This window comes from Abramis brama (assembly GCF_963993115.1).
Source record: "Abramis brama genome assembly, chromosome: 10".
In the NCBI taxonomy this organism is placed as follows: domain Eukaryota; kingdom Metazoa; phylum Chordata; class Actinopteri; order Cypriniformes; family Leuciscidae; genus Abramis; species Abramis brama.
In genome coordinates this window covers 9,899,359-9,922,534 of record NC_139972.1, presented here as the reverse complement: position 1 = coordinate 9,922,534, position 23,176 = coordinate 9,899,359, and the positions used below count along the sequence as shown (strand labels likewise).

General features: G+C 38.4%; 1 protein-coding gene across 2 annotated transcripts in view; it reads left to right on the top strand.

Annotated features, from left to right (window-relative positions):
• Positions 1-301, top strand: part of LOC311091440 (thyroglobulin-like) — a 64,806-nt gene extending 64,505 nt beyond the window's left edge. For both annotated transcript variants that reach the window (XM_084127380.1, XM_084127379.1), the window contains one exon: positions 49-301. In XM_084127380.1, the coding sequence (XP_083983506.1) occupies positions 49-62 (14 nt within the window). In that variant the 3' untranslated portion in view covers positions 63-301. The remainder of the gene's footprint in view (positions 1-48) is intronic.
• Positions 302-23,176: the final 22,875 nt, after the last annotated feature.

Sequence of the window (23,176 nt, the reverse complement as noted above, 5' to 3'; positions counted from 1 at the left end):
TTGCTTTGAATATGTTTATTTACTAATTCTGAATCTCTATCCTTGCAGAAGTTTTGCCCTAGTGAAGGGAATCCAGTGTGTGCCGAATACTGTTCCCATGATGGTCGGTGCCCTGCCGGACAGAAATGCTGCTCAACACCTGTGATCGTACATGCAGTGTAATCATATTAGAGAAAAATGATGTAATGATGTAATGTTACCTTTGTCATGTACCTATCCTATATAAATTGTTGTATTCTTTTTGCCAGTGGCATTCTCTGTGATTGATATGAGGTCCTGTGATTAAAGCTTATTCAAAGGCATCATTTGGAGTCTGTCTCTCAGTCAGGCTAGACACTAGAGATCTTACTTATATTCTCAAGTGATAGTGCTGAAGTGGAACTCCACAAACCTGGGGAGAGATGTCTAGTAGAGTATAAAATTGTAGGTGTCTAGGAGACACCAGGTTAACTTAAAGGGCATCTATTATGCAAAATCTACTTTTATATTGTGTTTTGGACATAAATGTGTGTTGGCAGCATGTGAACCCAATCACTCTACAGTGATAAAAATCCACCTACTCCTCTTTGACATCATACTGCTCAGGTCCCGCCCACTGCTGCTGATTGACAGTCCTGTATTACCATAGTTTCCGCCCTCAGCGAGTTGCACACTATCTGCCATTTTCTCAGCACTCGAGCAGCTGTTGTGACAATTTCTCGTAAGTGCAGGAAATATAAGCGGACTACACCACCTCCTTATTTAAGGCAGGAGAAGCCCTCCACAGATCCCAATACTTGATTCTAGGCAACAAATATAGTTCATAAAAAAAAACACAATTTTGTTCCAACACAGACCATCAAATGTTAAAACGTGTCAACAATAGAATCCAGAGAAGTAGGAAATAGCTCTCCTCAAGACTGCAAGAGGGTCGGGCCTGCTCTTATGGACCTCCTTTAAGACACAGAAGAAAACCCACAGCACACAGCGCAAATAAGAAGGAACCTTTAAATCACCATTTCAGTGCGAACCTTCTAGTACACCTAGTCAGGGAGCCAAAGTCTCAAAAATGGGTTGAACCTGACATGGTCTGCCATACTTTTTATTTGTGTTTTCTCTGTTAACTTTGACCCTAAGAACCAATAATTGGAGGGTCTGCTCTGCCGGAAATATCGCGGAAAGAAATTCCGGAAATATTGAGGCCATTTTAGTGTGGCCACTAAATTTATTTTTTTTATCAGAATTTTATTTTTTTTCCTCAAATCCTCAGTGGGTTGGGTAGGCTGTCAATAAATGCATTCCAGATGCACAGAACACATGTGCTGACAACATCCACTGAAAAAAAAATACTCTTAAAACATATTTCTACATGATTTTGCATCAATTTAATGAAAAAAAAAGTAGGCAGAAAAATTTAATGCAAAAAAAAAATTTTTTCCAATATTTTCATCATTACTTCAGTCAATATGTCATTCTTTTCACCAAACAGTATACTCATTCCACAGAAAAGAAAAAAAAATCCACCCAAAATCAATGGACCTGTGATTTCACTATTAGTTGATCAGCAGGCTCAGAACCTCAATAGAATTTTAGGCTACTTTCAAAATTCTGAAAAACATGCTGGATATTTAACATCATGGCACACTTACGTACACACATGTGATCATAGTAATTTGAATGAGTTTGTTTGGAACAACCAATAGTAACCAATGGTTACCAATGGACTTTGAAGCTGCTCATCATTGTCTGTGGTAAGTGACAGTGACTTTAGTGAATACCGGTAGGTCTGCCCCAGTGTTTTGGGAAAAGAATAGTAATATGGATATTGTAATGGTAATTAACTTAAAGGACCACGCCCGTTTTCAAACAAGTATATTTCTGATGATTCCTCATCCCAAACGTATCCCTGTAGCAGCAACATTCATTCTCTACTAGTTTACTTATCTAGCTTTAGCCGTTTTAGCTAATTTCTGTGGTTTCTTTAAACGGCCATAACTCCTAACAGGAATGGGGTAGAGACTTTTTTTTTAAATGCTCAGAACAGTGTTAATTTCGTTGACACTATAATATTCGTCATTATTTTCGTCAACAGCATTTTTTTGTCATTGACATTGACAAAAGTTTCAATAAATTTTCTGCAGTTACTGCAGATGTCACTGCAGTTAAATCTGTGTCTGTATCGCATGTTCAAACTTTAAAAATGATTCATATTAACAGGTTAATTAATAGATGTTTTCTCCGGGAGTATATAATGGGTTTGGAAATTTTAGAGAAATTCTAAATTAATGCATTGCAATTTAACTAAAACCATTAGATTTTAGATTTAGTCGACTAAAATCTTATTGTATTTTGTCGACTAAAACTAGAGTAAAACTAAAACAATTCAGATGACTAAAATATGAGTAAAACTAAAACAATTCAGATAATTAAAATATGACTAAAACTAAAATGGCATTTTAGTCAAAAGACTATGACTAAAACTAAATCAAACACTGCCTCAGAATCTTATGCTTTACGAGAGGTATGTGTCCTATATGTCCATTTTGCTTTGACTGGAATTTGAGAAATTGCGAAAATTTCAACTGGACTTGCTAGGTAAAGAAATAGAAATGAGAATAAATGCTGCTACAGGGATACGTTTGGAGCGAGAAATCATTAGAAATACACTTATATGAAGGCTGGTGTGGTCCTTGAAGTGTTTTTCATGTCAGACAGATAGTAGGCTAGTAAGGATAACTAAAGGTTGCACTAAACGTTAGCTTCCATTAGCAATTAGCTACATGGACAGTTGTTACGTTAAGGTTTAGAAAAATTGTAGCTAGTTAGCTTGTGGCATGAATGGCCACACAAAAACGATATGTAGCTATATTGGATATCAGACTGTACACAATAATTAACAATACAAATGTTCTGTAAGATGTAAACATACTATATATTATGCATAGTTTGTTTTTCTATATAGTACTGTACAGTATATAGAGTGAGTGATTTGTCAAAAGTTAGTTAGCTAGTAGTGTCAAACATCTAGATTTCTTTCACCAGAATACACAATATTTCCCATTTGCAGATTTGGTTCTGATCTTATTGGGTTTGCTGTGTAGGAAAAGTTAGCAAGAAGAGAAGGCAGCAGAGGATTGGAAAGGACAGTAAAGAGTAGTGGAGAGTGGAGGATTGAACAGAAGAGAAGAGAGGAATGAGGAGAAGAGTGAAGAGGACAGGAGTGGACTGAACAAGAGAGAAGAATAGTGGAGGAAAAAAGAGGAGTGAATTGACCAGGAAAGAAGAGTGGAGTGGAGTGGAGTGGAGTGGAGTGGTATGAAGAGGAGTTGATTGAATCGGAGAGAAGAGGGAAGAGTGGAAGAATGGAGAGGAGTAAAAGAGGAGAAGAGTGGAGAGGATAGGAGAGGAGAGAAGAGTGGAGAGAAGCGGAGTGGATTGGAGAGGAGACTAGAGAGTGAAGAGTACAGGAGTGGATTAAACAAGAAAGAGAAGAGTGGATGGAATAGGAGTGGAGATGGTAGAAGAGTGAAGAGGAGAGGATTAAACGAGAGGAGAAGTGTGGAGGAGAAAGGAGAGGGGAGAGGAGTGAACTGAACAGGAGAGGATAAGAGTGATGAGGAGAGAACAGGAGAGGAGTGATGTGAATTGGAGAAGAATAAAGGATGGAGCCTGAGTTCTCAACCAAGCAGCTGGAGAGAAAGCTGCTCAGTACCAACTATACTGCTTGCATAATATGTCAGAAAACAGACAGTGACTCTGGTCCTCTTCAGAAACTGACAAATCACGGCTACCCTGTTGTAACCAACAGAAAGGATGATGTCTCATACAGACTTGACAATCAGATGAAAGCTCAATGTGACTTTCTGGGGAGGAATCCTTTGTGGCACACACAATGTCGTGCAAAGTACACAAATCATAAAACTGTTCACCAGAAGAGGAAAAAAGTTGAAAAGCCAGAAGGGACTTCATTTGAAGCAGAACTTAATCCAGAGAGAGACAGCAGCAGGCCTGCTAAAAAAAAAAACACGGATGTCAATGCCACAGCCCATCAAACACAAGGAAGAGTGCTTCATTTGTGGAAGAGCATGCATGACCAGAGGGAATAATCCCTAATTTTGATCGCCACTTATGACAGACAGAATGCAGTATGGGAAAAAGCAAACAAACTTGAAGATGAAGAGATACTACACAATATTTGTGGTCCTGATGGAAACAGGTGTACTGATATGATTGTTGAGGACTTCCGATACCACAAGGAATGCATGACCAACTACATGACAAAGCATCTTCGTTCACAGGAAAAGACTAGTACTGCAGGACCAACGTAAGCAGGCCCTGAAGGAAGCAAGAGAAGCCAGAACAGCTCAAGCCAGTGGAAGTCACCAGATGCCTGGAAGTATGACTGAAGACCCGTCACTGCAGGAAGAGATATCATACCTGGAGGCATCCCGAAGAGAGAGCTCTAACCTGTATAACCACCTGGCATGGATGATAACAGATGCATCTCCAGAGTTAGGTGAGGACGGCCGAGTGAAAGTCAGTCCAAACCAGCAAGAACAAGTTCTAAACCTTGCCCAGGATGACCCCACACCAAAGGTTAGTTTACCTCTACTGAATACCCACCAACCAGCCTTTGAATCTTCTCAGTCTTTTCAAACCAAGGAAAGCCACCTCAGTCTAAAAGATCATCAAAAGAATCGCTCCCTGGTTGGAGTTGAAACAGAGCCTAAGCTTCCTGTGTGTCTAGCAGAACCTCTTGACCACCTGAGCATCCTCTGGCATTTAGTGCATAGCTGCCCTACTGTACTATTGGAGGACCTGAAACCAAGTTGCGCTGCTCCAACATGGAGTTCATTCTAAGCATTTCTCATCCCAGATACCATCCACCATCAGTTTCCCAAAGTCACCAACAAACCCATATGTGGTTGAACAGTCTGTTCAGTACTGCATGGATGTGTTGAGAAAACATGGTCAAGAGTATGCCATCATCACATGTGACCAAGCAATCTATGAGGTGGTGCTGAGTCTGTAAAAGAAGAACAAAGAGAAGTATGCCAAACATATCTTGCGCATGGGTGGCTTCCATATTCCTCAGAATTTCCTTGGAGCCATTGGGCATTTGATGCAGTCCACTGGAATCGAAGACATCATGGTCGAGGCTGATGTCTGTCTCTGTGGAACATCAAACAAAATCATCAGTGGTAAAGACTACTATGCAATGCTGCATGCCCACACTATGGTGTATGCAGCCATGTTTGCTCTACACTGGGAAGCATTTGCCAGACCTGTGTACACCTGAGTACATGTGTGTGCTGGATATGGTAATGATTCTTAAACGGTGCATCCATGCTGAGCGTGTAGGTCTGTGGGAGGAACATCTGGCTGAAGTGGAAAAGATGTTACCATACCTTGTAGCTGCTGGCCACTACTAATACGTCTCCTGCCTACCCCACCACCTAGAAGCTATGAGAAGCTTGCCTACACTGGCGCCAAACGTCTATAGGAAATTCAAGGATGGGAAGTTCACTGTACATCAAACAGAAGGACAGTTCAATGTTGTCTGGACAGACATGGCACTTGAAAAAACCTACAACCGTGATACCAAGACAAATCTCTTCACTGGCATCAGTCAGCAGCCAGCGGCCATCGAGAAATACTTAAAAGCTCTTCCAGTTCTGACAGCTGTGTCAGAGCAGACAAAGGTTATGGCACACATGGATGCGGATGACACCAAACACCATGAGGACAAGGACAGCCAAGGTGCAAAGGAGGCAGAAGGTGTAAGGAAAATAACAACCAGATGATCAATCCTTTCACATGTGAAGAACAGGAGCTGATCAACATTTCAACAGGCCACAAAGCCACATCTGCTGACTCACACGTCTCACTCTGGCACTTTGTCTGGTCTTGTTCATGAGTAAGGAGGACTCACCTTCCCATCTGCACTTACATCCTATGAAGTGTATGATACGTATGTTTGTCTCCCGTCCTGTTTCTCCAAGTCTCTATCGTCTTCCTGATCTCCTTCATCTTCTCCTTCCTTTTTCATTGTATATTTCCAAATAATGGAAAGAAATTCAACACCTGACTCAGACTGAGATTGGATTCAGCTAGTTCTCAATATTTCATTGATCCGATACTTAAAAATGCTTATCAGTTGTTTTAGTATATGTTTTATTTTGAGCTGCTGATGTTGCATAAGTAAAGGCTTTATACTATATTTAAGGTTTGGAACATTAGGTCTTCATTTCTGTCATGCTGTGTTTAAGGATTTTTTTTTTTTTTTTTAAACAGAAAGATCCTTGATTTTTGTGTGGGTAAAGCTTGTATGAAAAGAAAATGTAAGAATTTTAGACACATTAACTGACTACATATTTTATGAAACCAACATGAATATAGTCACAACATACGGATGTTGTGCTTATTGTGTTTAAAAATGTGACTACAGATCGGACAAAAGGATGTTAGCAATTGTTAAAAACTGTCAAACATTTCAAACATGCATTTTAGTCTGGGGCTAGACTTAAGCCTCGTCTGTGGGAATTCTGTTAAAATGTAAAAAGCAAAACAGCTTTATATTATTTAATAGACCACAAATAAAGAGAAAGGGATTGTGGGTGCTGGCGTCTTTATTCCACATGAAACACCCATCATATACAAATTACCACACCATTCCTTAAAGGAACACTCCACCGTTTTTTGAAATAGGGCTTATTCACCTTCTTTCCTACATTTAGATAGGTGGGCAAATGCATTTTTGTCTCAGTGCATGCATTGTTTTAGTTTGACAGGGTCGGCGCTAGCTTAGCTTAGCATAATGAATGGAATCCTTTGTTGCCAGCTAGCATGCCCTGAGTAAAAGTGATATAAAAAAAAAAAAAAAAAACACCTAATTACTTCTTGTGGCCTGCGTATTCACAACAAGTACAAATAGCGATGCAGATTAACACTAGGCGATTTCTTATGCAGATATTGACTTGGGACTATATTAAGGGGAAGCACAGGCGAAGCACTGCTACTTGGGCGCAGAGATATCACGCCCAAGTAGCAGTGCTTCGCCTGTGCTTCCCCCTAATATAGTCCTTAATATATAAGTCAATATCTGCCTAGGAAATCGCCTAGTGTTAATCTGCATCGCTATTTGTACTTGTTGTGAATACGCAGGCCACAAGAAATAATTAGGTGTTTTTTTTTTTTTATATATATATATATATATATATATATATATATATATATCACTTTTACTCAGGACATGCTAGCTGGCAACAAAGGATTCCATTCATTATGCTAAGCTAAGCTAGCACCGACCCTGTCAAAATAAAACAATGCATGCACTGAGACAAAAATGCATTTGCCCACCTATCTAAATGTATGAAAGAAGGTGAATAAGCCCTATTTCAAAAAATGGTGGAGTGTTCCTTTAACAAATGCACTTAAGTTTATACAATCTGTTACTGCCATCTGCTGGACTAAATCATTACTCATTACTATTAGACTCATTACATCAGTTTAAAAACAAAAAACAAAAACTGTTTTACATCATTAACATCACATAATTATCAACAATTCACACCAGCCCAATGCAAACAGCAATCAATAACAATCCACTTTACAAGGCATACAATTCTCTCTTTTTTTCTTCACAAACCTTTCTTTTTCTTTCTTTCTTTCTTTCTTTCTTTCTTTCTTTCTTTCTTTCTTTCTTTCTTTCTTTCTAACCCGATTAGATCTCTGTAAGAATGAAATGTCAGTCTTTGAACATCAATCCATTACTGCGATCTGCAGGACAGAGGCAGACAGTCCTGATCTATGGGAATGTTTCCTTCTCCTTTACAAGCTGTCGCACAAGACAGAGTCGAGACTTCCTCTTGTTAATGTCAGTTTGCTAAAGGTGCACTATGTAACTCCTGTAATACCAGAGTTCTGCAGTTTCAGAGAACCTGCATTTCTAGAACCCTGTTTTTTTCTTTCAGCAGTTTCAACTATTCTATAGCACTTACTATTCAATTCTAACCTAACCAACTACTAACCCATAACATAGTCTACCCATTGGTAACCCTCTTGAAATATTTAAATAGTCTGTGTGAGACTTCAATTAATTAGTCGCAGCGCTGTAAAAACAAGGTAAAATAGCACAGTTGCTTCAGCAAATAGGTTTTTATATGACGTTGAGGATATCGGTTTAGTTAGGAGGTAAGCTACGTTATTTTTTAACGCAATAGAGCATAATATTATTTGCGATGAGCTCTGAGTCTGAACCCTGGTAAAGTGACACATTGATGGCGGTGGCATACTGACGGGGATGTCCATATCGACTCTCTTATAGCTGTTAACATTGTTTAAGGTGATTAATGATTATTATAATGTTTTGGTTTTTTTGAGTAGGTAACCAATCACTTCTCATTTCTCTACTACCTCATTAATAGGGCTTTTCACACTTGAAATAGTGATCACTCTAAAGGCTCAGGTAGGATACTTCATTTTCCGCGTTCCGCTCAAATGTCAGTCGTGTCTCAGATTTCAAAGTATATCAACCGTGGATGAGTTTGACACCTGCGTAGGTTATCACTTGCATTTTCACCCTGCTCATAATTTACTCAGGGTTAACAATTAATTCATGGATATCCATACATTGACATTCTAGACCCTGGGTTAACGTTCTTATTTGCATATTTGTAAATTAATTGTCATTGATTAAACGAACACAGCAAACAACCTGTTTACATGAGGCTCTAGCATTGTGCATCCTCATAACAGAGTCCGACTGCTGTCAAGTTTTTCCTGAATGGACTTTTCAGACTATAAAGATAGGAATTGAACGCTCTTCTTCACTCCAAAGGATGCGTTTTCCGTCGCCATTTGACATTTTCCACTCAGACATACTGTATGCAGCCGGTGAAGTGGTTACCAGTGGTTCTAATTAGAGGGTTTTTAGGCAGGCACCTGAAAGGAGGCCTCGAGATGGGGTCCGGTCTTATGCACTGAAGAGTGCTGTCTGATAGCACTTCCTTGACTTTTTTTGCACAGACATGATCTAGGTGAGCAGGTAGGCTAGGTGAATGAGTGAAAATAATGTTTTATTTTTAACATTACATTGCTTTGTTTCACTAAATCAGGGTTATCTAGACACAAACATTGTGGATTTGGCCGATATTGGCAAAAAAAAATCATATGTCTGTATTTTGGGGCTGAATGGCGATATACAGTATATATCTTGGTATTTTCTACCTTTTTATTTAAATGAGAATTCTGTATTTAAAAAAAAAAAAAGTTTTGTTGTATGATTTATTTTTTGTTTATTAAATTGATTTATCTTTTTAAATAGGTTTATTCCTTTTGTATTAATAACTTTTTGTTGAGTATGTGACATTTTTTATGTCACCTTTGCTTTGAGGAAGATTTTGTCCTTATGTTACACATACAACTCAAGCGCTGCATCCGAAATCACATACTGTTTGAGATATATCTGTATCATAGCGGACGGGCATGCTTTTGGAGTGAAGAAGATGATAATAATATAATATAATAATAATTTATTACTGTTATTATTAGGCTACTTTTATTATTAGATTAATATTATTTAATTTGCCCCACCTTATTTTCATATCGCATCACCTCATAAAAAACAATAAAAGATGAGATAGATTAGTTTATGCCTCATTATAAATGTTTTAAAAACATTTAGGTCTATTATACAATGAATTATATAACTACAGTTATATAATAACAGTAATATGTCTGAACACTGCAATAATTAGTCATCAGTGAAAATTATAAAATTACATTTCATCAAAAATTTTCTCTATGTATATGAGCCCATTCACTTCTGTAATTAATGAGAAAAAAAAAAAATGCCGCCCTCCTCCCAAGATAATATTGTGTATCCCATCATCTACTGCGGTTAAAAGCGCAGTTAAGCACAGTGTAAAAAGTCCTCTTGTTGCTACTTCCTCATTGCTAACTTCTGATTCAAACTATGAGCTTTTCATTTTTCATAGACACTGGAGACAGACTTACTTCTGCTCAAAGAAGTTAATAATACGGGCGAGAGTCTTGATGTCCACAGAGTCTTCAACACTTTCTGTCCTGTCGGGAAGCAGAAAGAGCAGCAGGAGTCCACTCAGAAACACAGTGAACTTCTGAAATCACAAAACACACGCAGAGAAAATCAAAATACACTCATAAATACAATGTGCATAGTTCAAAAATGAACCATTCAAAGTGACAAAAACCTACTACTCCCACTAACACTTGTGTGTTATGAGCCTTTAGTGTGACTGACCATGTTGTTTGTGATAAGGAGTGATAAGAGGGAAAGAGGAAGTGGATGAGATTTATTATTAGTGAAGACCAGCCCTCTTCTTTAGATTATAGAGTGTGTGTGTATATATTATTTTGAAATTATGTATCTTTTTTAATTTGCATTTGTTTATTTCTATTATTTTTATTATTTCTTGGCAATGTTATTGTTGTCAAAGCATTATTATTAATAATAAAAAGTTTCTACGAAAAGCAAATATGTAGATTACACATTCAAAAAAATTATTTAAAATAATAGACTGTCTAAAATAATTATAATAATAACTATTATTAATGGTAATAATGTAAAAAATGTTATGTATATTTTATGCTTGTAGGTTAAAAAAAATAGTAAAAAATTGCATTAGTATGGATTCAAATTACAATTATTATTTAAAATAGCATTAATTTAATTACATATGAAGAGTTCAGATGCAAAAGCCTCTAAGTGCCATCTGAAATTTTCTTCTAGAATGATAATTTTTATCAAGCTCGTATATTTAAGTTCAGTAATTTCAATTAAATGGCAATGAAAATTACCTATGAATTGTCATTTAAGTGAAATTACTGAACTTAAATATTCGAGCTTGATAAAAATGATCATTCAAGAAGAAAATTCCAGATGGCACTTAGAGACTTTTGCATCTGAACTCTTCATATATAGCCTTATGTGTGTATGTAATATTTTGTTATTTAATTATAATAATGTAATGTAATGTAATAATGTAATCTTAATTTTAAACATTTAATAATTTCAATTATTATTACAATTATTAAAAATATGATAAAATATTAATCGACCAATAATAATATAAGAAATACAAATAATAATAATAATAATAATAATAATATAATATAAGATGATAAGATGATAATGTTAAAGATAAAAATAATATTATTTAAAGTATTTCAACATTATTATTATAATATTAGTGAATGGCAGAACATTTTGAGGAGCGGAGAGCAGGGGCCGGTTGCATAAACCTCTGAGACAGTCTTACAACTTAGACATCAATTTATTTTCTTTAAGACTGTTCATATCTTTTTTAAATCAGTTACATAAAAATGTAGATTAGCCTAATTTGATACCAAAAACTAAGACTGACTGCCCCTGATTAACTGCTAGTGGGTCATACTGGAACTTAAAGGAACACTCCACCGTTTTTTGAAATAGGGCTTATTCACCTTCTTTCCTACATTTAGATAGGTGGGCAAATGCATTTTTGTCTCAGTGCATGCATTGTTTTAGTTTGACAGGGTCGGTGCTAGCTTAGCTTAGCACAATGAATGGAATCCTTTGTTGCCAGCTAGCATGTCCTGAGTAAAAGTAATATAAAAAAAAAAAAAAAAAACACCTAATTACTTCTTTTGGCCTGCGTATTCACAACGAGTACAAATAGCGATGCAGATTAGGCTAACACTAGGCGATTTCCTAGGCAGATATTGACTTACATATTAAGGACTATATTAGGGGGAAGCACAGGCAAAGCACTGCTACTTGGGCGTGATATCTCTGCTAATATATTCCCCCTAATATAGTCCCAAGTCAATATCTGCATATATCGCCATCTATTGTCCATATCCCCACACAACATGCTTAATAAACAGCATTATCATAATATCTTTCTCCACGCGCACACCAGCGCCAAATTAACCATGACATGGGATGATGTTACATATCTTTAATCCACAATCGACTGGGTGACGTCACGTGTCACATTCAAGACACTAATAAAAGAAACCAAATGCTGAAGAAAACCAGCACTGAGAGGTGAATATATTTATTCTACAAAAATATGCCTATAAACCTGATGCTCATTAGAGAGAGAATATAGGGCGGCTTCTGTCACTTTGAGTGATTTATTGCCCTTAAGCCACGCCCCCTTTTTGACCGTGGGAATTTTCCCACGCTTAAGCCCCGCCCCTTTCTACCCCCTCCCACCCACCTCCGGACAAGTCACGTGACCGTGAGAATTTTCCCACGGTACCCTTCCCCACAAACACCCCCAACCCACCCCACTTCTGGACAGGTCATGTGACCATGGAATTTTTTCCCACGATCCACATTAAAACGTTAAAACAACATGTATTAAAATTATATAATGCAAATAGTTCTATTTTCTAATACATTTGAAGAAAAGTTGTACTTTCACAATTACAGTGTTTAAAGGTGTATACAACATATAACGTTAAAATACATTTGTAAAATGTTAAACATTAATGAAAAAGTTTAAATTGCATTTTCTTAAAGCTATCAAAATGTATTAGTATTAAGACATTAAACAAATATTAAAACACATCAAACGCATAAACACATGCGTACATTTTAAAAACTGACTTACGTTTTTACAATTCCGTTTGTTGAAAGAAGAACAAAGGTTATCCAACTCAGTGATCTCCAAAGTTTAAAGATGTGTAAAAATATTCCCTTGTGTAAAGTAATCTCCTGGGAGCTCAATAAAACACGTCCGAACACGGGAGAAAAGAGTCAAGACTGACAATAGCTACCAATGCACAGGACCCAGACGTAGGCTCCGCCCCTAGACTCCTCCCACACCAAGACACTCCCACGTCAGCTGGTGAAGAGCCGTGGGAAAATACGACAAACAGTTCACACGCTTTGCACAGGACAGGAGGAGGGGTGTTCATATAGCCCCGCCTACGATCTACAAACATTAAAACACACTCCTCTTGAAAGCTTACCTCATTCACGCATCATGTCTCAAGGAACTGACTCTTCTTCATCATCATCATTCCGACCCCTGGGAACTACTGACGGATACGTACCAACTGGATTACTGGCTGCAGCAAATGGATTACCGGATGCAGCAAATGGATATCCGCAGAAAAGCATCGAATGGCTAAATAAATTTTGTACAGATCTCGGATATCACAATCTGGCGTTCCTCACAAGCTATGGAGTTGCAACACCTGTTGCAGTCGCCGAGGCCCATGGCACAACCAAGGATGAGGTGGACGGATGTCTCGGGGACACAGGTCACCGGATTATCAAGGCTATTTTGGCTGTCATTTTGGAATTTTTGATCGATAAACGGATGAAAAAGAATTGCGACGGCTGTACCGTTGACCATCCTTCTCAAACAAGACACAGCTGCTTGTTCGAACCTACTGCATATTATTTTTATGGATGTTTTGAAGAGATCAGACTGAAACTCCTCACACCTGAGTTAAAAAACATATTAGCTCAGGCCTTGAGTCAGTACGGAGGCAGACCAAATCTACAGAGGATTCTGGGGGTTGTTGAGGCAATTTTATACGAGCTCAGAGATGAGATGTACATAGTGGAACAACTGACCTCAATCAGGGACAAGCTCATTGATGAATCTTGCGAGGAGATAATTTACTCGGCCGTGGACCAATGGAAACTCGCCACATCTGAAAACCCTGAGATTACCCTAGTGTGAAAATGGGAAACTTCTGCTCTACCTCTTGGATTACAAAATATTTCTTTAAATCACGTGTTAAATGTGGAATATCTAACCTGCTCCACAAGATTATCCGGAATAATTGGACTACAAATACCAACATAACTCCGGATGAAAAACGACTAATGGAATTAATGAATGGCGTGCGGGGATTATCGGATGAATGGAATCATATGATAAACATGTCTGTAACCTGTGAGAGCACACCCTCTGTGGTTATCAAAAACATTCTCAATCTAATGTCTGACGACCAGAACTCTCTTAGAATAGGAAATATATTGTGTATTTGTACGTATGTAACTGATGTCTGCAGTTTGTTAAGTAACGAAAACCCTGATGTATGTAATATTATTGATTTTTTAGTCGAATACATTATGGAGAAGAATTATGAAATGTCTATGAAATTTTATTTTTTTGTTTGTGTGATATAATTTACATTATACATGTTTGTAACTTTCTACTTCTTACATTCTAATAAAAGAAAAAAAAAATCATTTTTGTTGTTTGGAAATGTTTTTGTAACGTTTATATTGTAAAATAAAAATGTTTGTGACTTATATATTGCAAAATAAAAAAAAATGTTTGTGACTTTTATATTGTGAAAAAATAAATAAATACTGAACAAATTTGCAACTCGATTCATTATGACCGAAATCTCATAGCGTTGACATGGCAGAACTAATGAAAAAAATCTATTACGACCCAGCGAATTCTGGTGCTTTTGGGGGTAAAGACAGATTAAAACAGGCTGTGTTACAGGAATACGGTGTAAGATTATCTGATAATGAAGTGTCCAAATGGCTCGCTAGCCAGGACACATACACTCTCCATCGAACTGCACCAATAAATTATAAGCGGAACCGCGTAGTGGTGTATGGGAAAGACCAGCAGTTCCAAGCAGATTTAGTTGATATGTCTGTATACTCGAAAGAGAACGACAATATCAAGTTTATAATTACCGTTATAGACGTGTTTTGCAAGTACGCGTGGACAAGGGTACTGAAAAATAAAACGGGGCCGGAAGTAGTTAAAGCTTTTTTGTCTATTTTGAGAGAAGGACGTGTGCCTGTAAAGTTGCAGACAGATAAGGGTACAGAGTTTTTCAATAAGCATTTTCAACAGTTGACAAAAAAATATAACATACACCATTTTGCAACAGCAAGTGATTTAAAAGCGAGTGTAGTCGAAAGATTTAATAGAACTTTAAAAGGACGAATGTGGAGGTATCTAACAGCGGTGAATTCCAAACGCTACTGTGATATATTGCAAGATCTGACAGAGGCGTATAATTCTAGTTATCACAAGTCCATAAAAATGCGACCGTTGGACGTGAATAAAGAAAATGAAACTGTGGTGTTTAATAATTTATACGGAAAAATGCGTAAAGAGACACCAGTCTTTAAATTTGCCGTTGGAGATATCGTCAGGGTATCTAAAGTCCGGAATATATTTGCCAAAGGCTATGAACAGAATTATACTGAAGAATACTTTACTATAAGTGCGTGTATACCCCGAAATCCAGTCGTATACAGGATACAGGACTATGATGGTGAATTAGTAGATGGTTGTTTTTATGAGCAAGAACTCCAAAAAATTATTGTGAGTGATGATAAATCGTTTAAGGTCGAAAAAATTTTGGATAAACAACGACGCGGAAAAGCCATGTACGTTTTGGTGAAATGGTTTGGATGGCCATCAAAATTCAATAGTTGGATTCCTGAAAAACAGGTGATTGATCTACAATCTCCCTTAAAACCGTAGCGAAAGCCACAGACGATGTCATTTATCCAAAAACATCTAACATGTCTGAGGAGGAGGGGTTCTACGTCACGCTCCCGTGCAATGCATCTGCGAATGTATACCCCGAGAATCGCATATCTAATTACAGAACTAGATTGGCAAGAGCTATACATTTAAAAGGATTATGGGAAGTGGCGTTGGTTGAGTTTCACTACCCAAAAACTTGGCACACTTTCAACGAGGAAGACGCTGCTTTTATTATTGAATGCGATCAATGTTTGAACATCGATGAACGTAGCAAAGTGCGTGGGGATCTTAATATTCAAACTTTCCGGAAAGCCCTAAAAATATCTACGAATCATAATAATATAAAACATGGCTATTTTGAGGATATTTCAGTATTACTCAAGGAAATAAACGCAACCCTTCCACCACGGGTGCAGCTAGGCTACGATCATATAATGAATAAGATATTTCTGAAAGCAGCTCAGAGAGCATCGCTAACGTTTTACGGAAAGCTCGCCATCATTCTAGGATTAAAACCCGGTGTTCCTATTGAAAATGTAGGCAGTACGGATGAACACAAGGACGTGAGCACATACGCACCATACCAGGCCGATATAAGTGGAGGATTTTACACTCTATTTGTATACATAGATATAATAGAATATCAAGCAGTCGGTGACGCGTATGTTCCATTATTAGAGACGATACATATTGAACCGACCACTAACAAAGCAGTCTGTGTCAGGTACGACAAGTCTCATTACGTCCGTCTTAATAAAAACAACATCTCAGACATTGGGATCGAAATTAAAGACGACCAGAATAAAGACGTGCGATTCACCTACGGAAAAGTTGTGACGAAGCTGCACTTTAGACCAGTGAGAAAACATTTGTTTTAAAAATGGCTTATCTCACACCGTACCAGGACGACCCCCACCGTTACATATCATATTATCAGGCCCAAACAGGACATGGGATGCCGGGCTATGCCGGAAGCGGTGTTATGTATGGTGCCGGTTTTGCATCAGGGATCGGGGGTCTATTTCGTGGATTATATCGTATGGCAATACCGTTTCTAAGAAGGGGTTTCAGTATAGCAAAGCCACACATAAAAGCTGCGGCAAAAAATATAGTAAGTGATGTAGTTACCAGTGCCTTGTCAAAGTCATTTAATAATGATAACACTGAGGGACAGAGTGGTCACGGTCTTATGGTCATGCGTAGAGGGTTAAAGCCCCCTGGGACCCGTATGAGGAGGGGGCGTGGTCACGGTATAAAGAAGAGTACACGCGTCACTAAGAAACGCCCAGTTGCAAAAAGCAGACGAAGAAGCCGGACGAAACGTGTAAAAAGATCTACAAGTTTGAAAAGACGAAGCAACACTATCTTCTAAATCATGTCATTGATTCATGCAATGTCAGACGAATGTATTAAATCCGAACTGGATATTTTTACCCTTCCTTTAACTCAGACAGCTATTGAGAAAAACACTTATGTGGAAATCCCGCCTGTGTCAGCGATTAATGATGCTTCTCCGATTGAATTTTTCATAGCTGGGACTGGCGAGGACTACACTGATCTGAATAACACATTATTATATACTCGTGTGAAAATAACTCTGCCAAACGGAGATGATGTGCCGGAAGGAGCTCCCGTGGGTCTGATTAATTACCCAGCTTCGACGATCTTCTCGCAAGTGGATGTGTCTCTAGGAGATCGGCTAGTGTCACAATCGTCCAGCACGTATCCGTACAGGTGTATTTTGGAGATGCTCATTAATTATGGAAAAGACACCCTAGAGAATAACTTTTCAGCAGGATTGTTTTACAAAGATACAGCCGGCCATATGGACACTACGGATCCGGCAGGTGCGAATGCAGGACTGAAAAAAAGAGCTGCGTTTACAGACGGGAGCAATGTTGTCGAGCTACTGGCTCCGATACACAGCGATATATTTTTTCAGCCGAAATTACTATTGAACGGTGTAGATATTCGTATTCGTTTAACTAGAGCAAAAGATGAATTCTGTCTTATGCGCGGGGATGCGATCGATTATAAACTAAAAATAATCTCCGCTTCTCTCTTTATCAAAAGAGTGTCTGTCTCCCCCTCGCTCCGTTTAGGACACGCCCAAGCGCTACTGTCAGCCACAGCAAAGTACCCTTTCGACAGGGTATGCGTGAAAAACTTTTCTATACCAGCAGGAGCACGTGTCTCAAACCATGAAAATCTCTTCCTCGGGACTTTACCAAAATCCATCATTATAGCATTGACGGATAATGATGCTTTTACTGGCTCATACGAAAAAAACCCGTTTGCGTTCAAACATTTTAATCTTGAATATTTAAATCTCACCTCTGACGGCGCACACATCCCAAATCGTCCGTTTCAGCCGCAATTTAATTTAGGAAATGCTGTAAGAGAATATTATCAGCTGGTTACCGCCACGGGGAGACATCTGAAGAACCAGTCTTTGGCCATAGACAGGGAGGATTTTCTCAACGGCTACACACTGTTTGCCTATAACCTTACTCCGGATGAAGAGTGTTCGCAGCATGTTTCGCTGATTAGATCAGGGAATATTAGGTTAGAAGCACGTTTTAGAGAGCCTCTACAAAACACAGTAAACATTTTAATTTATGCTACCTACGATTCTCTTCTTGAAATATCAAATCGGAGGCAGGTGTTGGCAGAACACTACTGAAGAGTTTGAAATGAACACTGTGGAGCTAACGGAAATTATGGATAACATCGCGTGTAATATAAATTTTTTAGGAGTACTCCCTTCCGACCATCTTCCCAAAGATCCATTGATAGACGTCCCAGCCCTATTAATTTGTAATACGGATCGATCGGACGAACCGGGACGCCACTGGTTAGCTATGTACATGGATCGAAATGGGCTCGGATGTTTTTTTGACAGCTTCGGGAATCCTCCGGATTCAGATTTTTTTCCTCCATCCATTCTCAACTTTCTAAAAAACAATTCTACACAAGTTCATCATTCTACCAGACAAGTCCAAGATTTTACATCAGTCACCTGTGGACAGCATTGTGTCTTTTTTCTGTATCATATTTCACGGGGTGTTGAGTATGAGGATATAATGAAATTTTACCATAACGATAATCTATTAAGAAATGATACTATGGTGTCTCTTTTTGTGAAAAAATTGAAACCCATGGTCTGTGATAGTAAAATATTTAAATGTATCCAGTGTGTACAGTCTGGTAAAATGTTCCAGTCTTATTAATCCTTGTGTAACGAATAAATAAAGAATATGTAATGAATAAACGAGTCGTAAACAGATGAATAATTTCGTTTTCTTTCTTTTATTTGACATCAAAAACAATAACACAATATGTTGTACAATGACATACATAGTTTTAAAAAAATAAAACACAGATACAAAATCCCCCACATGATAATATTTTGTAAAAAAACAAACAAAAACACATAGCTATGCCATTACATATAATTGTTAAAAATCCATCCATTGTTTCGCATCTACACTGGGTGAGTTAAATACGTTTTCATCAGAGTCCTGTGCATGTGTGTGTGTATGGTGTTTTTTCAAAGACTTAGTAGGTACAGTACCAAAGTCATCCGCGTGTGTTTTTCTTTTAAACGATTCAATCATCCGTCTTACATTATGATTGGTTACAGTCGAATGAGGAATCTTTAATGCCACAAATGCATCCAGAAAGTCATACCACCCTACAGGGCGACGATTGTCATGTATCGTCTGCGGTGAAGTTAGACTTTTTACCAGATCAAATATATGGGACCCTGGAATGATTCTCCCTTTATAAACAAATTCTCCATCAACTGTCCATGAAGACACGTGTTTGGCTTTCGACATTTTATCCATAATATATTTTACATTTTTTAACCTTTTCTGAGGAATATTGGTTAAAACTTCTGAGAGGATTGGGTCATCACTGACGTCATCATTCCTAACATCGGGGGTGTGGGAGGGGGGAGGTGTCTCGTGTTCCGGTAATGTAAGAGTTAGAGTGTTACTTTCCATATCACTGTGTTTTACCACACTTAAGAATCGTTGTAAAACATTAGTGTAGAGCTTGGATTTTTCGTAAGTGTTCAAATCATGCCTCTGCAGTATATCTCTAATGGATGAGTCCAAGTCATTCTCCACAGTCGTATGAATATTTTCACGAAGCGGTGCAGTCCTTAGTCTATCCAGCTGATGTTTTGGCACGAGATACAATTTCTCGGCATGTTGCATTTTTCTCTTCAGATTCAGTTTCTAGTTATGAGACTAGATAGGAAAGGAAGCGCTACACTGAGAAGGGGAAGCAGAAAACCACCTTTTTGATTAATCATACGTCTTTTTCTTGCGATATTTATCTTTTTATTAGCAACGTATTTTATCTCTTTTTTCCTTCTTTTTAAAGTCCCGTGCTGTTTCGCAGTTAGAGGAATCTTCCCATGAATAATATTGAGAGCCACTTCACATAGAGCCAATATTAACTCGTCGGGTGAAGATTGCAGAATAACACGTCGCTGCTTGGGTGAGCTCTTGTATAATAACTTTAAGAGGTAGAGATTTCTGGAAAGCCTCGTGCTCATTGTTACTTCTGGACGTACACCACCGGATAGTCTGACAGTAAATCCGTTCTGAGCCGAAATTTTTCAGGGGTCTGTGGTTTATAATCTATTAACAAGTAGCTGTAAGGACGTTCAGTTGCATCCTGGTACGCTTCGATAAAAAACTTTGTATTCCCTGGGTACATCTGCCGTCCCAAAATACCAATCTGCTGCTTATCGCGAGGGTTTTTAAATATTATTAAATAATTTGTGTTTAGGCCTATTGTTCTGGTAGATTTACCCTGGAAAAACAGATTCTGTATTAATAGCAAACAGCTAATCTTATTGTGATGTATGTATTGTGTAAAAATCTTCTCGACTTCTCCGTTAGAAGCAGCCTGACTCATAACGTCGTCCAAGATAAGGAGCGATCTTTTACCAGGAGGGAATAATGAGTCATCATCCAATTTCTGTGGTATGCCTTCAATGAATTTAATATCAAAAGCATGTAACATTTGATCATACATTGGTTGCCAGGATGTATACACATACACAAAATTGTCAAATTTGACAGAACACATTTTGTCTGAATTATACATTAGAGTCTTCACAAAAAAAGTCTTCCCACTATTACTTGGACCGGCAACGACAGCCGAGAATGGGTGCTGCATTCTGCAGTCAAAAACATCTGTTTCACACATTTTTCAAAATATTGTTAAAACCCGTAAGGTAAGGTAGTATAATCTGGTTGGAGTACTCGCTTATTGTACACAAGTCTGAAACTTTTCACGATTGATCTATTGTGCAATGTGAATCCCCTCTTATTACGTGTAATGGTCTCTGTGCGGGGAAACAGCTGCATCGTGTCACGTGATTCCACATAGGCACGCACTAGCCCTATCAGACTATGCAATGTGACTATTTGCGCATTCTCTGCATTGAGTGTAATACCCTTCACTTTGAGACACGTATAGCCTTTTGCTGTCTGATACCCATAAGATTTTGGTCCTGACGAGGCATACTCTGTTATGAAATCATCTGGAACTAATTCGCTCGTGAGCTGACCGAGATAAGATCCTGTCTCAGGAATCCAATCATCGTTTTTTGATACAAAGATCACACTGTCTGTATCGGCATAAATCACACGTTCGCCTAATTTGTCCAAAAGATTATACAGCTCGAGTCGTGCGTAAGCAGTGGTGAAAGCACCAATAAAAACGTTAACGTCCCGTGTGGGGCACGGGTCACGTTCTGCATATGACCACTGAATCAAAGCCACTGAATCAGATACAAACGAAAAGTGTTTTATAATCCGTCCAGCACCACCAAAAAGACATTGCGTGAATTCTTCAGGCTCTGTCAAAAGCTCTGTGGTAGGTAAATGGGTACGCAAAGAGAAACGGCCCCATAAGGTATTCAAGATGAGCTTAGCAATGGATATTTTTGCCGAATTATGCATTATTTTAGTGATGTCTAGCTGAACACCCTGCTTATCGAGATAATCGTCAATGTACGCTTGTTTATCATCCTCTGTCACTACAGTCGAGGGAAAGCCAGATGCCTCCTGTTTGAATTTTAGGAATGTTTTGACATAATCGGTAAACAGACTGTCAGAGCTTTGTGGAAAATGCCACACCTCGTGAATTTTAACCACCTGATAACCGTGCTGAATAGCTCGATGTAATTCAACGCTAACCCATGTAGCTGTAATACATCTCTCAACCTCTGTGTGGCTGCATTGAGGGTCCTGAATCTGATTCTCTGCACAAGTCCTGCACAAAGGGAACATTAATTTACCTGAGCATCTGTAAGGTAGAACAGGGTGAAATAGCTTACGTGGTGGTAGCACTGTCACTTTGACGAGACCAAAATAATTCTCTATCCCTTCAAAGTCCTTAAAAATTATTTTAGGATGGCCGATAGGATACGTTTTACTTGACTGAACGAATGGGTATAGCGATGTGAAATCATAATAATCCACTCGTTCATCATCAGCTGTTTTGTGGTACAATTTATACGCGTTTGTGCGTCCACCAAATAATGCATCCCGAGGTCTCAGCCTCTCAGGTGCCTCGTAAGATGACATGAACCGCATGACATCAGGATCTGTTTGTTTTGCTAGATCCCATTCACATTCCCAGATAGTAATCACTCGTAAGGAGTACACTTTACGAAGTGTTTCTATCTTTTCATCCGACTGCCTTCTGAGAGTACCAAAAGACACTTTTGATAAAGGCTGAATTTCTTCTGCCTTATATCTGCAGTTGTGTCCATGGTAAAAACAACCCAAGAATTCCAAGGCTGTTTTTACCCCATCACCAGACTCATAATACCCATCAACATGATAAGGTCCGAAGGCTTGCTCTCCGTGGTTTAAGGCATGCTGTACATCAATGTTTTGGCTATTTTTAATATATTCTAGCCATTGAATGGATGCGTTTGAAAACGTCTTGTGTTGATTAACATACGCGTGACTATGTGTAAGTGCCACTGTATCTCGACTCAAAAAATTTGTTTTGAATACTTTCATGCATGTCCCTGCCAATGTCACAGATTTAAACGGATCAATGTTCGTACATTCGAGGAACTCTTCACGATATTTTATACACGCCTGTCGTAAGATGACCACGTCATTCCTACAGTAAAAAGCAATCTCCTTTTTAAAGTCAAAGACACTGCCTGACACACCGGCGTACCATGTGTCAAATCTGACACGCTCGGTTTCACTCATTGTCTCATAACCGTAAAACTCTTTTGCCGGATAGGGACCCACATAATTTCCATTCTCCAATCTGTTGAAATGATGTGGGAAAAATCCCTTTTCGCTCACGCTTAAGTTTAACGCTGCCGGTACCTTGCCTAGCGAAAAAGGGATAAATTGAAAACTGTCTATAAATCGCTGTCTAAACGCTGTGTCATACATATGCAATATTCTACATCCCTGCATAATAATCTTTGGACTTATTCCTTCGTTGCTAAGATACTCTAACAGGATGTAGGAATCAAATCCCGATGCGTTGTGAGCTACAAATGTGTAATCGCTGTATTTTGGGCGTCTGAAGTGTTTAATCAGACGTGCCACACAATCTGTTCCTCCAGCTTCAAACGTCTCACCTGTCTGTGTCATTGCACATACAAAATTAGCCACATGTTTATCATT